A 15,374-nucleotide genomic window follows, 5' to 3' on the forward strand; every position below is an offset into this window, starting at 1 on the left:
CTCCCCATCCCTGCTGTACCCTGACACTGTCACACTCCAGCCACGTGCAGGTATCCTCTGTCCCCTGAGCTGGCATGGGGTTGCAGGATGTGGCTGTCCTTTGTCTGGGGAAACAAGAAGTCTTGCTTGCTCCAGAGACTGTCTGCAAGACTAACCCCTTTTCTTCCCACACCTGTGTCCATAATTCCCTTATGTGCCTGGTAGTGACCATAATCCATGTATCCAGTAATCACTTGAGAAATCTTGTACTGCTCCATAGCACGGTACCTCTTACGTTCCCCATGTAGCAGTACCTTCCCCCAGAATACAAACATGAGTTATGCCTGTATGGCATACATAAGCCCTAAAACAGAAGTGAGGCAAATAACGATAAAACCTGGCCTTTCAAACATGAATTAATGCATCACTGTAGAACCCCATTTAATGAGGGTGTATAAACCATGAGTTACTGCTCAACTCCATTACATACAGCTGCAGTGTAATGAAAGCCATTGTGCGGCTGGTAGTTAAGATTTGAGCCTTAATGGTTAGAAATGATGGCCTTGGTCTTTTTTTAGGTGTAATAGCTTCTTTATATTAAAGAGCATTCTCAAAAAAATATGAGGGAAGAAACAGGCAGCATCGAATGGCAAGTTTCTTGCATTCTCGCTCATCAGCAGGTCTCCAGCCTGCCAGACAGTACTACACGCTCTCTTGCTGCCTGAGCAGTTCCCAGAGAGGCATCAGACCGCTTAATCTGGTGAACAGCCAACACAGTGATACCTATATCGCCCTTCTGTACGTATAGATGCTGGTAGATGAAGTTGGGAGGCCATAATTAGAGGGTCAGTCTTTGACTCCAAGATAGTCTTAAGTTACACCAAGATCAGGAGGAAACTGGTCCTAGAATCAAAGAGCTGCAGTTTGCAAGCTGCCTTTCTTGCTGTCTCTGCCTTGCTTTTTTCATGAAAACATCCCAAATGCTGTTTCTCTCATATGTTTCTTTAGGATGGCAAGGAGTGGATTGCTCTATTCCATGTTCAAGTGGAAGTTGGGGTCTTAACTGTAACCAGACATGTTACTGCACAAACGGAGCAGCCTGCAGGCCCACTGATGGCTTTTGTCTCTGCTCACCTGGATGGCAAGGGGAGTACTGTGACCAGCCGTGTCCTGTAAGTACAATCGGGATGGTCTTGTATCCCCTTTAAAGCCATAGTCTGCATAGCTCTTCTAAATGTACAGTAGGTCAGTATCTCATTTTGCCTATGGATATCTGAAGGAAATCACGTGTAAATAACAGATTGGGGTTCTAGCAGTCAAGTAGATGTATTATACTTTGCATTATATTTTATCAGAGCTATTGCCGTGTTATCTGCATTTTCTTGAACATCATTTTTTAAAGTGATTCCTCATTTGCTTCTATATAGAAATGTTAGGCACTGAGTTGTTTCTGTCTTCTCTGTATGTTAATTTAAAAAATGCAACTCAGCATTAAGAGGGACATGATAGATGATTTTGCACATTTTAGAACAAAAAAATGATTACTGAGAGACTTTTTTATTTATATTTTTGGAAGGATGGAACATACGGTCTTAATTGCAGCGAACGTTGTGACTGTAGCCATGCAGATGGGTGCGATCCTGTCACTGGTTACTGCTGCTGTCTTGCAGGCTGGACAGGTACAATTAGCAATTACCTTTGTAAACCTTGGGATTTTTGTTGTTTTGGGGGTTTTTTGGGTTTTTGGTGGGTTGTTTTGCTTTGCTATTGCATCAGTTATAGCACTGGACTTGTGACTGCAAACTTTTAAATAATAGATTGAGACAAGATCAGATGAACTTACCCATATTTAAATCACTCATGATTTGGCATTCATTAAATTTGTATTTAGATTAGTTGAGGATGGCTCCAAACCTGGAGCCAGATGTTAGCCATCTGTAAAAGGAATCCTCAGGAGGCATGCAGATCATATGGAAATCCTGCAGAGTTTTTCTCCTTGAATGGCCCTTTCCATGGGGGTGCAGTTGAGGTACGGTGAATCCTAGGACCATCATACCTAGGGATGCAGATAGTTGTTTTCTGAGTGCTGAGAGTCATTACAGCTGCTCCATCATACAAAACCCAGTTTTGTCACAAAACATTGTCTTTATGCTTTTCCCATTTTCCCATGCTTCTTATCACACAGAAGGGTAGTTATGGAGAGCAGATTGATGTTGGTTTGACAAAGACTTCTTGTGATTACAGAGGCAGAGAGGAATATTCAGTGAAGTTGGAGAGTCCAGGCTGGAGATCTCAGTACAATCAGACCTCCACTTGACTCCGTACTGATATGTCTCTTTGCCAGCTTTTGACAGCTAGCATAACAGCAGCAGTGCGCAAGTTATTGACCCAACCGGTATTTCACACTTAGCTGCCTAAAATACCGGTTAATCTCCCTCAGCTCTCTGTAGAGGCCCTGGAGGGATATAAACTTATATTCTTGCCCATAACTGCAGAACCACCAGTGGCACTGACAATCAAAATGCACTTGTATTAACAGCAATTCATTTGGAAAATTTAATTGTTTTTCAAACAAGTACAAGTTGGAAGAATGTAGGGAGCAAGGCAGGCTGATCAGGCAGCCAACCTTTGGGATACTGTCACCTTACCCCTTCATTTATGCTTTAAACCAAGGCATGCCTTCTGTTTCTAATGGAGAGAACATCACCACAGCAGCTCAGCTCCTAGAAGCATGAAGCAAAAGCAATGAAATTATACCTAGAACATACAATGAAAAAAATCTTTTAAGAATTAAATAAAATGCAAAAATAGGAAGTTCTACATGCTACTTACAACAAAGCTACTCTTCAAAGATACTGGGCATGCATCCCTGAAAAGGGTGTTTTTCCCACATGAAAATGCATGTTATACGCTCACTAATACCTCCTCCTCCAGCTTGCATTCTTCACTCACTGGACTGCATTCATCTTTCTTTGAGGCTCTTTACCATCGATATATTCTTCTATCAGGCTTTAAAACTCTACTGTGCCTTATTGATGATCATCAGAGAAACAGTTGGTAGGCTTTCCTGGAGTCATTGTGAGTTTCTTCAAGGGAGAAAATGCTCTTTAAAAGTACAGTACATTAAAGAGATATATTTATACACACTTACTCTAAAAGTTTATTACACATCTTTCTGGATGTAGCATTCTGGAGGAAACTGCAGAAAATGTACTTTGCAGACAATGCAGACTAAAGGTGTGGCTTTTTCTCAAAGGCATTTGCAACAAATACCCTGTACTTACTCCAATGCACATCTGCAAATGTACATCAAGTGCAGATACAAATTACTCCAAGTAAAGGTAAGAATAATTGCTGTGATATCCTTCTTTTTTTAATTTCCATGTTGGGCAAGATAAATGTGTATTAACTTGCAGGGGATTTATTGCAAGCTAAGCACTTTTTCCTTCAATGTGTCCCTGCAGTTTGGGAACTCCTTTCTTCAGGATCACATTTCAGGGAGGAAAATATTACTTTAGTATTTGAGACCAGGTTGGAGTTGAGATGTTGACAGGGCCATGTAAGGTGTGTACTGGAAATGTTGATGATAGACAGACAGAGCCAACATGTGTTTTGTCAATTCTGTTTCCAATGTTTTTTCCACTTGGCTTAGCACCAGACACAAGGATAAATTCTGCTCATACTAGTTTGAAAGTATGTAATTTAAGAAACTCTTCAGCTAGATAATTATATTTTCATATTAAGAAGTATGCCATCGGTGAAAGATTAATCTTATCTGTAGTTGTTGTGAACTGGGCCATGATGTGTATTGCAGTGCATTTTATAAATATGACGTGATAAATAATTCAGGCTTAAATTTTTGCTTTCTGAATTTGGTACTAATTAAGCATGGCCTGAAAAAGATCAGAAAAGTTCAGGATCATGGAACATCTGAAGGTTTTCCTGCCCACTCACACCAGACAGAGAATTCACGTGGCTTTCTGATCCTAATAGCCACAAAACTTCATCTGAAACAGCATATTCTGTATGTTCATCCCACACGTGGGACTCCCTCTTGATGTCAGTGTTCTATGTAAGGATCAAGGGGAAGATTGAACCCATTTTCTTTAAAGTGGTTTTCAAGATGTTACTGCTATAAACCTTCAGAGACTGATGGTAGGAGCATAGAGGAAGACTGGGAAAAGAAGAAAAAAGGCAGGTAAAGAGTAGCATACAATGAAAGTTAATGGCAGCCTACCATCCTTTTACTATGTTATGACTGCCACCCATCAAGACTATTATTCAGGACAATGCCCTTCCATGTGTACCAGCTGGGGGAAAGTAATTTTCAGGAGCTGAGTGTACCTGGCAGAGGGGAAGATGATGAAGAGATTCCCACGTATCAGCCAGGAGATCACAAAGCTGTGCAAACCAGCTGTATGCATAAATAAGCACACTGGCAACAAGCTGCTTAGAGACATGTACACACAGTTCCCATTAAGTTCAGTGGGGAATTGCATGTGTGCAGCCAAAGGCAGAAGTTAGACCCTGAGAAACAGATCAGATCTAAAGATGATTGCACCCTGTCATTATTTGCTGAAAATTACCCAACCAGGTACACAGGCATATTGTATCACAAATGGCTTTGTAGCTAGCATGGCAAGCATAACATTTATGCTTCAAAGACCAAAACCACATTGGCAAAAGGCTCTCATGTGGTACAAGTGAAGTGAAACTTGTTCAAATGTGGGCCAAAATCAGATCTGTGACCTGCTGACACAACACAGAGCTCAATTTTCCTCCACATGAAGGCAATGTCAAATGCAGTAACAAGGGCTCAGCCTTGCACTGAATGGAGTTCTCCAGCGTGCCCCAGTACTGCATACACATAACCTCACATATATAAATAGTACCCTTGAAATCAAAAGAAGATGTGTTCATATCTATTGCTAGGTTAAAAAGGAAAAGTGTAGCCCCCAGCAGGATCAAGTCTTGACTGATTAGACTGATGGTTTTCTAAGGATTAAGGGTCTCTCTTACTCCAGATCTGCCATGCGTTTTAGATACATATCGCTTCTGTGCTTGCAGCTCTATGTCTGTGTGTATGTGTGCACACAGATACCTTCAAGCTCCCAACATACTAGTCATTTGTGGAAGAGGTGTTATTTTGTGTACATTCAGGTTAAAATGAAAATGCTTGAAAATTGAGTGCTTTGGTGCTAATTGCATTTGGTTAATTAGGGATCTTGCACACACTGAATCCACAGAGAGAACCAAGCACAGAAACGCTGCGTGGTGGAGCATTTCCTGGAAGTCCTTCGTGAGCAAACAGGTTCTAGAGAAGCAGGCATCAGTCCCATCTTGGCCAGATGCAACCTCCTCTCCTGGATGCTCAGTGACAGTGATAAGGTCATAAATTTCAATTAAGCTCCTCTTAATAAATAACCTGAAACTGGACAGAAAAGCACTGGCTGCCCTGGTAGCCTTGCTGGGCAGGTCAGAAGCTAGGGAGAACACGGGGAGGCACCATTCCTCCGTTAGGTGTAATGCTGCGTGGCTCTGGAAATTACAGCTCCAGCTAAGCCATATGGGTTTTGCAAGCTGAACTGCAAACCCCATGAGCTTGGTCCTTTCTCCTCAAGGTGGCTGCTGGCAGCATGTTTCGTACCAGAAATGGCTTCCTCACAGATACCAACTAGTTATTACTACACAGCCTTTCGTTGGTTCACTCAAGTACAACCCTCAGTAATTAAATTGGTCATAGCTGCTGGCCTGTCCTCTAATTTCTGGAGGTGCTCCCTTTGTGCTTGGCCTGAGCCAGGTCAGCAGGACTCTCTGGGATGCCAGACGCAGCCATTGCTCATCCTGTCTCTAAGACCCGAGTCCGTCCATTTTGACAGTCAGACATCCCTCTTGCAAACAGATTACAGAAAGGAAAGCCACAGGCCTGGCTGATATTCACAGCAAGCTCATTTCCTCCCTGCAACAAGTCAATGTGCTTCAAGTTAATTGTGGTAGTGTGCTTTTTGTTAACCTTTCGGATATTACAGTGGGATTAAATAGGAAGCAATCTGCAGGGGGATATATTCCATTCCTGTAAACGTTAAGGTCACTTAAAATCCTGTTTATCTGAATTCCTTTAATCTGAAATGCTGTCTTATCCAAATCTTGGTTCTGTCTTTTTTTTGCACACTGGTTTTTATAGAACACTGCAGTCATGATGCTATCTCAACTATCCACTGAACTAGTTTACTCAGTAGCTTTTCTGAATATCCAAAGCCAAAGTTTATTCAGTAGATTTTAACATCCAAAATATGTGTGGGGAAAATAGGATGGTACTGTAGATGTAAGACAGAAAATATAGAAGTGTGCATCCCATAGTTAATTATAAAAGAACCCCTCATAGATTTTCCTTAATTAACCAGGATGGCAAATACAGGTATGAAAATGATCTATGCTGGTAAGGAAGAAACATCTTGTTACTGCGTTGGTACTTTTCACCTCCAGGCTTCATTCATGTCTCGTAAGAGCAGCCTCCCTCTTTACCATTATATATGGGAAATCAAAATACATATTCCACTGTTCTTTACAACCTCAATAACTTTCATACGTTGCCAGCAACATAAACCCTAATTGTCTCTGATCATGTCCAGAAATATTGTGCAGTAGTTGTGGTAGTCTTGCGTTGTAGGGATTTCCACGTGAGATTGTATAAGTGAGTTAACGGGGTCAGGAAACATCGGCTGGTCACACATAAGGTCAGCTTTGAGGAATGAGACTTCGCATTTGTGAGAGTTTGCAGGCTGCGAGTGACATCTGCACTGTCACTCAGACACAGAAACATGTTTCTTCCCTCCTGTGGACACATTAATTCAGTAAAACTGATAAGCCTGTTACTCAAGGGAAGGCCTTTTTGAATTTTAAAGAAACAGCGACCACTTTGACGGTGAGCTCTAAGGTATTTTTAACTTCACTTTTTCTGAGTTCTTTGCAAAAAGGTGGTATAACTTCCAAGAAAAAAAAACAACTTTCCATTTAGCTTCCCATAAAATGCATTTTGTTTGTATTAATATTATTTTTCTTCCATTACAGCAGTATCCAGTTTGTAATCTTAGGGCCAGATCCTATCCTCAGCTGTACTAGGTTGAAGCCAAAATAATTCTATTGTCATTAATAGATCAACTCCAAGATCATACTGCTATAATTGGTAGCTGACTTTTCCACGCATCTTTAAAACCAGAAAAAATCTAGGACTTGTTTTATGCACCTACAGGTTTTTAGCTGAAGAGATCCACAGTATTTTATAATTCATTATGTTGTGGGTTGGCTTTTTTTTTAAATCAGACTGTTTCGTACTCTTGTGGTTTCTAATACAAAGCCTAAAATATCAGAATGATATTTTAGAGTGATAGTAAGTTCGTATTAAACATGCATTTTCTAGGTGTCTAATCCCATTATCTAAACCATATTTTGCACTTATCACTTTTGGCAGTCTTATCCCAGATTTTTAACTTAATAATTTATTTCTGTGATTATTCTGTATCCTTCCATTAGCTTTAAACAGACAGAAAAACTAGACATTTTTGGAGTCAGCCTAAAATGGTGCATTTTAGCCTCTCTTCTGGCCTCTGCCTTTCAAATGTGAAAATCTTTTCCGTATGAAAAGGTATGCTTACTCTCTGGATTTGACAAGTGCCCTTTAGTCTATGAATGTAACATAAGCTTATTAGAAATTAGCTTTAATTTTTCATTGACTTAATTTCAAGTGAGTTGATAAGATTTTAATGTCAGGCTGTGCTTAAAAATTCTCTCTTTGACAGGAACCTTTAAGTATGGTTCCTGCTGATATAGGGCTAATTTTTAAAAATATGAATTATGAAGTTATATCAAAGACTTCATTGATGTCCTGACATTAATTATGTCTGTGCATTCCTTGGCAGATATCTAGGGGGCTCCAGATTCTCATCTAAGTGAGGTTTAGTTGTGTTTGTCCTGCACCAGATTTAGTATATATTTCACCTTTCATGAAATCAATTGGATTTTTGCTATTCATTCAGTGGGAATTGGATCAGACCCTTAAACTATAATTAGAATCTGCAGTAAGCCTACTGCTAAACTTAAGCATGCATGCAAATGATTGCAGTATTAGTCTTATAAACACAGAAGAGATACAAGTTCATTTATCTTAGTATTTATTTTTGGGTTTATTTTCACTTATTAAAGGACAGCTTTTAAATTTATGTGAAAAGATATAGCTTGGATGGCATCCTGGATTATGCTAACTTAATAGGTTCTAAAAAAATGAAACGTGATGCTAGAGATATTCAACCATTTTCCATTTTAATATGGAGGCATTCTATATATAAGCTTGGCTGTGTGTACAATACGTTCACCTATAAATAAATGTGGGTGAGAAGCGGTGAAAAATTATTTGTGAACATTTCAGCAGACTAAATACTGGATGCTGACATGCTGTGTGTGAAAGAAGAAAAAGGAAAGATCATTCAATAAACAGCCAGCAAGCTAAGATGTTGTATATATATGTTATTGGTGAAGTGTTTGCAGTGACAGATGTTGTAAACATCTTCCTTCCCATTCTACACAAAGGAGAAAAGGTTGAATTTCAGTCAACATTATTAAACATGAAAGGCTTGCACACCTTCCGTTGTACAACAGCTCTTGCTAATCTGCGGTCTTAGCTCATGGCTTAGCGTGGGGGCTTGAACGTTTAAAAGTCAGGAAAGCAATACATTTTTCCCCACTTACAAGTTCCTCCCTTACCTGCTGATGGTCTGCTTGGTTCTTTCCCAGGTTTCTCTTCCTTCCTGGCCTGAAACCATGTCCAGAGTTTGAGAAGTAGTAGGAAGGAAGCATCCTAAAGGTGAAGTAGTACTGCATAGGACTTGACTCCTTTTAGTACTGTTTTCAAGATCTGCCCTTTCTGCTAGTGGCAACTTTTCTTCCTGCAATAGCACACCCTGGAGAATATCCTGTAGCAAAGGGAACCAGATGATCCTTAATTTTAGCAAACATTTTGACTTAATTTCTTGTGAGGTAGGTCTCTTGCCTCAAAAGCTTTTATTGCATAAATACCCTGAGTTGGATGATTCATATCTGGAGTTTTCTCTAGATAATTAAAAATAGGGGTACCATTAGTGCTCCACAGAGGTGCATTAGGCTGTAAGTATATTACTTTCAGAAAAACACTTACATTAATGGGTGCATAAATCGCCCATGCAATGATGAGAGAAGAGACAATTTAGAATTTTTCACTGGCTGCAGGGAAAGGCTTATTCTTCATTATTTAGGGCCAGATCATGGAGCTTTCATTTAGACTGATGGGCTGTTACACACGGGAGTCATCATAGGATCTCATAGAATGGTTTGGAAGGGACCTTAAAGACCATCTAGTTCCATCACCCCTGCCATGGGTTCCACTAGACCAGGTTGCTCAAAACCTCATCCAACCTGGCCTTGAACACTTCCATGCACTGTAGGCCCCCTCCATGCACTGGAAGGCTGCTATAAGGTCTCCCTGGAGCCTTCTCTTCTCCAGGCTGAACAACCCCAACTGTCTCAGCCTGTCTTAATAGGAGAGGTGCTCCAGCCCTCTGATTGTCTTTGTGGCCCTCCTCTGGACTCGCTCCAACAGCTCCATGTCCTTCTGATGTTGTGGGCCCCAGAGCTGAACACAGTACTACAGGTGGGGTCTCAGGAGAGCAGAGTAGAGGGGGAGAATCACCTCCCTTGACCTGCTGGTCACACTTCTTTTGATGCAGCCCAGGATACAGTTGGCTTTCTGGGCTGCAGGTGCACATTACTGGGTCGTGTTGAGCTTCTTATCAACGAACACCCCCAGGTCCTTCTCAGGGCTGCTCTCAATCCATTCTCTGCCCGGCCTGTATTTGTGCTTGGGATTGCCCTGACCCATGTGCAGGACCTTGCACATGGCCTTGTTGAACTTCATGAGGTTTGCACGGGCTAACCTCTCAAGCCTGTCAAGGTCCTTCTGGATGGCATCCCTTCCAGTGTGTCGACCGCACCACACAGCTTGGTGTTGTCAGCAAACTTGCTGAGGGTGCACTCAATCCCACTGTCCATGTCGCCAACAAAGATGTTAAACAGCGCCAGTCTCAATACCGACCCCTGAGGAACACCACTCATCACTGGTCTCCACTTGGACATCAAGCTGTTGACCGCAAGTCTTTGAGTACAGCCATCCAGCCAATTTCTTATCCACCGAGTGGTCCATCCATCAAATCCGTGTCTCTCTAATTTAGAGACAAGGATGTCATGAGGGACAGTGTCAAATGCTTTGCACAAGTCCAGGTAGATGACATCAGTTGCTCTTCCCTTATCTACCAATGCTGTAACCACGTAATAGAAGGTCACCAAGTTTGTCAGGTACGATTTGCCCTTAGTGCAGCAATGTTGGCTGTCACCAGTCACCTCCTTATTTTCCATGTGCCTTAGCATAGTTTCCAGAAGGATCTGCTCCATGATCTTGCCAGGCACAGAGGTGAGACTGACTGGCCTGTAGTTCCCCAGGTCTTCCTTTTTTGCCTTTTTAAAAATGGGGGTTATGTTTCCCCTTTTCCAGTCAGTGGGAACTTCACCAGACTGCCACGACTTCTCAAATATGATGGATAGTGGCTTAGCAACTTCATCCGCCAGTTCCCTCAGGACCCATGGAAGCATCTCATCAGGTCCCATGGACTTGTGCACCTTCAGGTTCCTTAGATGGTCTCAAACCTGATCTCCTACAGTGCGCGGTACTTCATTCTCCCAGTCCCTGCCTTTGCAATGATGAGAGAAGAGACAATTTAGAATTTTTCACTAGCTGCAGGGAAAGGCTTATTCTTCATTATTTAGGGCCAGATCATGGAGCTTTCATTTAGACTGATGGGCTGTTACACACAGGAGTCCTGTGACTTGGGTGGTGTGGCTTGAGCACTTGCCGGTGAAGGCTGAGGCAAAAAAGTCATTGAGTACCTCAGCCTTCTCCATATCCCAGGTAACCAGGTCTCCTGTTTCCCTCCGGAGAGGGCCTACATTTTCCCTAGTCTTCCTTTTATCACCGACGTACCTATAGAAGCTTTTCTTGTTGCCCTTGACATCCCTGGCCATATTTAATTCTCTCAGGGCTTTAGCTTTCCTAACCTGATCCCTGACTGCTCAGACAATTTCTCTGTATTCCTCCCAGGCTACCTGTCCTTGCTTCCACCCTCTGTAGGCTTCCCTTTTGTATTTGAGTTTGTCCAGGAGCTCCTTGTTCATCCATGCAGGCCTCCTGGCTTTTTTGCCTGACTTCCTCTTTGTTGGGATGCATCGCTCCTGAGCTTGGAGGAGGTAATCCTTGAATATTAAACAGCTTTCTTGGGCCCCTCTTCCCTCCAGGGCTTTATCCCGTGGTACTCTACCAAGCAGATCCCTGACGAGGCCAAAGTGTGCTCTCCTGAAGTCCAGGGTAGTGAGCTTGCTGTGTGGCCTCCTCGCTGCTCTAAGGATCTTGAACTCCACCATTTCAGCCAAGGCTGCCCTTGAGCTTCAGGTTCCCCACCAGCCCCTCCGTGTTGGTGAGAACAAGTTCTGGCATAGCACCTCTCCTTGTTGGCTCCTCGGTCACTTGGAGAAGGAAGTTATCATCAACACATTCCAGGAACCTCCTGGATTGCTTATGCCCTGCTGTGTTGTCCCTCCGACAGATATCGGGGCGGTTGAAGTCCCCCATGAGGACCAGGGCTTGTGAACGTGAGGCTGCTCCAATCTGTCTATAGAGGGCCTCATCCGCTCGGTCTTCCTGGTCGGGTGTCCTGTAGCAGACTCCCACTATAATGTCACCTGTCCCTGCCCTCCCTTTAATCCTGACCCATGAGCTCTCGGTCGGCTCCTCACCCATCCCCAGGGGAGCTCCATGCACTCCAGCTGGTCACTGACATAGAGGGCAACACCCCCTCCTCGTCCCCCCTGCCCGTCCTTCCTAAAGAGCCTGTACCCTTCCATTCCAACACTCCAGCCACAGGAGCCATCCCACCATCTCCGTGATGACGGTAAGATCATAGCCCTGCAGGCGTGCGTACGTCTCCAACTCCTCTTGTTTATTCCCCCTGCTACGTGCGTTTGCATAGAGGCATTTAAGTTGGGCCCCTGATGAAGCTGACGTACTGGCTGGAGTGGCTGGAATTCCTTTGTGCTGCTCTTCAGGTGCTCTCCTGCTGAGCTGTGATCCTTCTCCAGGCTCTGGGCACCTATTGCTGGCACTGGCATCAAACTGGTAGGAGTGGGATGGATTGAGGTTCCCCTTCCCCGGCAACTTTAGTTTAAAGCCCTCTTCACCATCTTGGCCAGCCTGTGACCGAAGATGTTCTTCCCCTTCTCTGCGTTGCCCCTCTGAAGCCCACCAGTGAACAGTGCTTAGCAAGGTGAGTAAGGGCTCCACCACAGCAATTTGAAAAAAAATTCACAGTTAGAAAAGCATTTTGAGAACACCACAAAAGTTCATAGATAATGTGAATGTGGCTGCTGTTATCTCTGTTGAATAGTTTCACTATATAAAAACAAAAATAGCTTATTTGCAGACTGGATGAGCAGCCATCATTTCTTAATGTTTCCATTTAATTTTATGAGAGATCCCTTTATGTTTTCTTCTATCTGCTGCCCTCCTCAAGCAGATTTTCTTGTTCTTCAGCATCCTTAAATGCTGAGCTGTCATGAATTGTGCTGTGGTGTTTCTGACTGGATCTGAGTCAAATACTTCGGAGTTTGCCTCAGGTAGGAATAAATGTGAAGATGCAACAAGTGATAGAAAAGCATCAAGTATTCTTTATGAACTCTTGTTCGTATGCTGTCATAACACGTTCTGAACAGCTGATCCAGAGCTAATCGGACAGTTCTTTCTTATGTTCTTATTGAATTTTCTTTTACCTTTTATAGACTGAAGCAGAAAAATTTTCTCTACTTAGGAAAGCACGCTGATCTAATCTCAAATACAAAGCTGATTTAAATAGAATTTATAGGGAAAACATAAGTGTAACAGCAATAGGAGTACTGGAGTAATAGAAGAGAATAAGGTTAAAGAGAATGTGAACATATGATTATCGAATCATTATCAGAAATAAATGTACAAATTAGGAGGCCAAGGCAAGACGTCCACGTGGCCTCAGTGGACTCTGGCTCTGACCCTGGCGTGACAACCACCCGCCTAGGAACCCCTTCAGGGCTGACGGCTTGGTGGGAGATGTGCTACAGCTGCCAAAGGGATCTCTGCAGGCGGGACAGTCCTGCGCGATGGACACCGGAGGGATGGTATCGCATGAAGGAGCAGCCCATTTAAGAGATCACATTGTGATACATTCCCACACCTCTTTTCAGTACGATCAAGTGCTTGTTGGCCCACTTTCTGCAATTACTTATCTAAAATAGCCTTGCAGCTATAATCATTAGGCTATTTTCTGCTACTGAAGCAGTATTGGTACTGTTGTGCTTTTGCCATTATGTACTGTGTCAACAGGTAGGCAAAACACCACAAAGAATTAGTATTGCCAAAGACAAAAGCTACCAGGCAGTCCAGATCAAAGCCAAGCGTGACTCACCAAACTTCAGGCCTCCACTGTATTGCCTGCATAAATCCAATGCCTATTTATGCATAAAAAGCAGTTCTTTCCAAAGCTATTCAAATGCCAGAAATAAGAGATTATTATGACTTCATGTCATGTTGAAAGACAGGTGGAGGAGAGCACAATGTTTGTGTTGGATTCAAATGTCTGCTGAAATCATTCCTGTCATTGCTAATTGATGTTGCATCTGTCTTTAGATTGTGACTATTAAAAAAAAAAAAAGCTGAAGATCTTATTCAGAGAAATAATTATGGTTGCACACTGGTAGATATAAAATTAAAGTACATGGGGGGAAGGGAGGTACATACTATGATTTATCAAATTCCTACGTCCCTGAAAAATAATTAGATGCTGGGCAGCATGCGGGCCCTGCTGCAGAGGCTACTGTCAGGGGGATAGCAGTGGTCAAAAATAGGCCACTGGTTCTCATTTATTCCATCCATTTTTGCTCTTCTATTGTGTTTGGAGTATTAGTTTCCAACTATCTAGAGACAAGGCAGAGAAACAATGGCAGGCTTTATTAAGAGCTAGAGACATAATCCCCAAGCACGAGTGCAATTGCACAAGTAAGCTGGAGAGGGAAAAAAGGGAATTCTACTTATGTCTGGCTTTCAGGAATTTCACCCTCCAAAGTCCTTCAGTGTGATATAGTTACAGGCAGTACTAAATCTGCATTGCTTTGACAAACTTTCATTGAAGCCATGGAAGATTATTAACGGAAGCAGCATATGAAGTAGCTCTTCAATAGATGCCTTACATCCCAGTTGTATGGCTTGGGGTTTTTTTCCTTTTTCTTTTTCTTGCTCCTTTTCATGATGGTTGTGTGGATGTTAGCTGAATCCTTCACAGCCCAGTTTGTAAATTTTAATACAAAGAACCAGCTTCATCTGGTAGAAATTTACGCCGCTCCATGTAAGCCAGATACAAGCTTATATCACATCAAGTCACCAGATGCACACCTCTCTAGCCACTATGCAGCAGAACTGGGCTACAATATGTGATATATATTATTGCCATACAACGTATGTGACTTGATGAGTTTGTGTCAGCCAGTGCTCTTGCCAGACACGCTCCCTCCTCTATCTCTATCCCTGCCACTTTCCTTTATCAAGATACCATCTTCAGCTCTGCATTGGAACGTCCCTGCACAACCCGACTGCTTCACCCTTGGGAAGCCTGGACTTGAGATACGCCAGATAGTCCCGATGTCCCAGACAGCAGCTGCTTTGCCACTTGGCAGTAAACTATTCTGGAAGGGCCCTTAAGGAGAAAGACCCTGGAACAGCTTTCCCATGTAGTTGTCCCTTAAAAGAGAGCAGTCATGACTGCTCTGGAGGGTTAAGTTCATTCCAGATTGTGTTTTTCACAGCAAACATAACAGCAATTCAGGCGCTTAGTGCTGTTTTTCCTACCCACTGTGCGTGCAAAGGAAGACGGTGTGGGGAAGGGGGAGTGAAGCCACTCCTGGGACTGTCAGCTAAATTCCATGTACAGAGCAGGCCGAAGGACAGCAGTGGAAATCCTACCAGAGAGCGGACAGTGTTTGCAGAAATCCAGTACCCCGAATCCACTCCGGGACATGGAGGTGGCTGCTGTTTCACAGGCTGAGTTAAAAGCCACAGTGGACCTGCTCTTACCTTAGCTCTGGATTACTGCATGAGAGTGCAAATGTCCTTTGCCCCATGTACAGTGGATAACTATAATTTTACATAAGTTATGTGAATTTCACTTACAATTCACCCCCAGAACATTGCTTAAGAAGGTCTTGGAAGTGTAATTTCCTACTAGTATCTGCAATTG

The 15,374-nt window shown here is 42.8% G+C and overlaps 1 protein-coding gene across 10 annotated transcripts in view; it reads left to right on the forward strand.

Moving 5' to 3' along the window:
• Window positions 1-15,374, forward strand: part of MEGF11 (multiple EGF like domains 11) — a 293,113-nt gene that overhangs the window by 228,689 nt on the left and 49,050 nt on the right. For all 10 annotated transcript variants that reach the window (XR_012043914.1, XR_012043915.1, XM_072871110.1 and 7 more), the window contains 2 exons: window positions 988-1,151; window positions 1,556-1,658. Coding sequence is in view for 8 of the 10 variants with exons in the window: in XM_072871110.1 (XP_072727211.1) it covers window positions 988-1,151; window positions 1,556-1,658 (267 nt within the window). In the remaining 2 variants the exon portion in view is untranslated. The remainder of the gene's footprint in view (window positions 1-987; window positions 1,152-1,555; window positions 1,659-15,374) is intronic.

The sequence above is a fragment of the Ciconia boyciana genome, chromosome 8, assembly GCF_034638445.1.
Source record: "Ciconia boyciana chromosome 8, ASM3463844v1, whole genome shotgun sequence".
In the NCBI taxonomy this organism is placed as follows: domain Eukaryota; kingdom Metazoa; phylum Chordata; class Aves; order Ciconiiformes; family Ciconiidae; genus Ciconia; species Ciconia boyciana.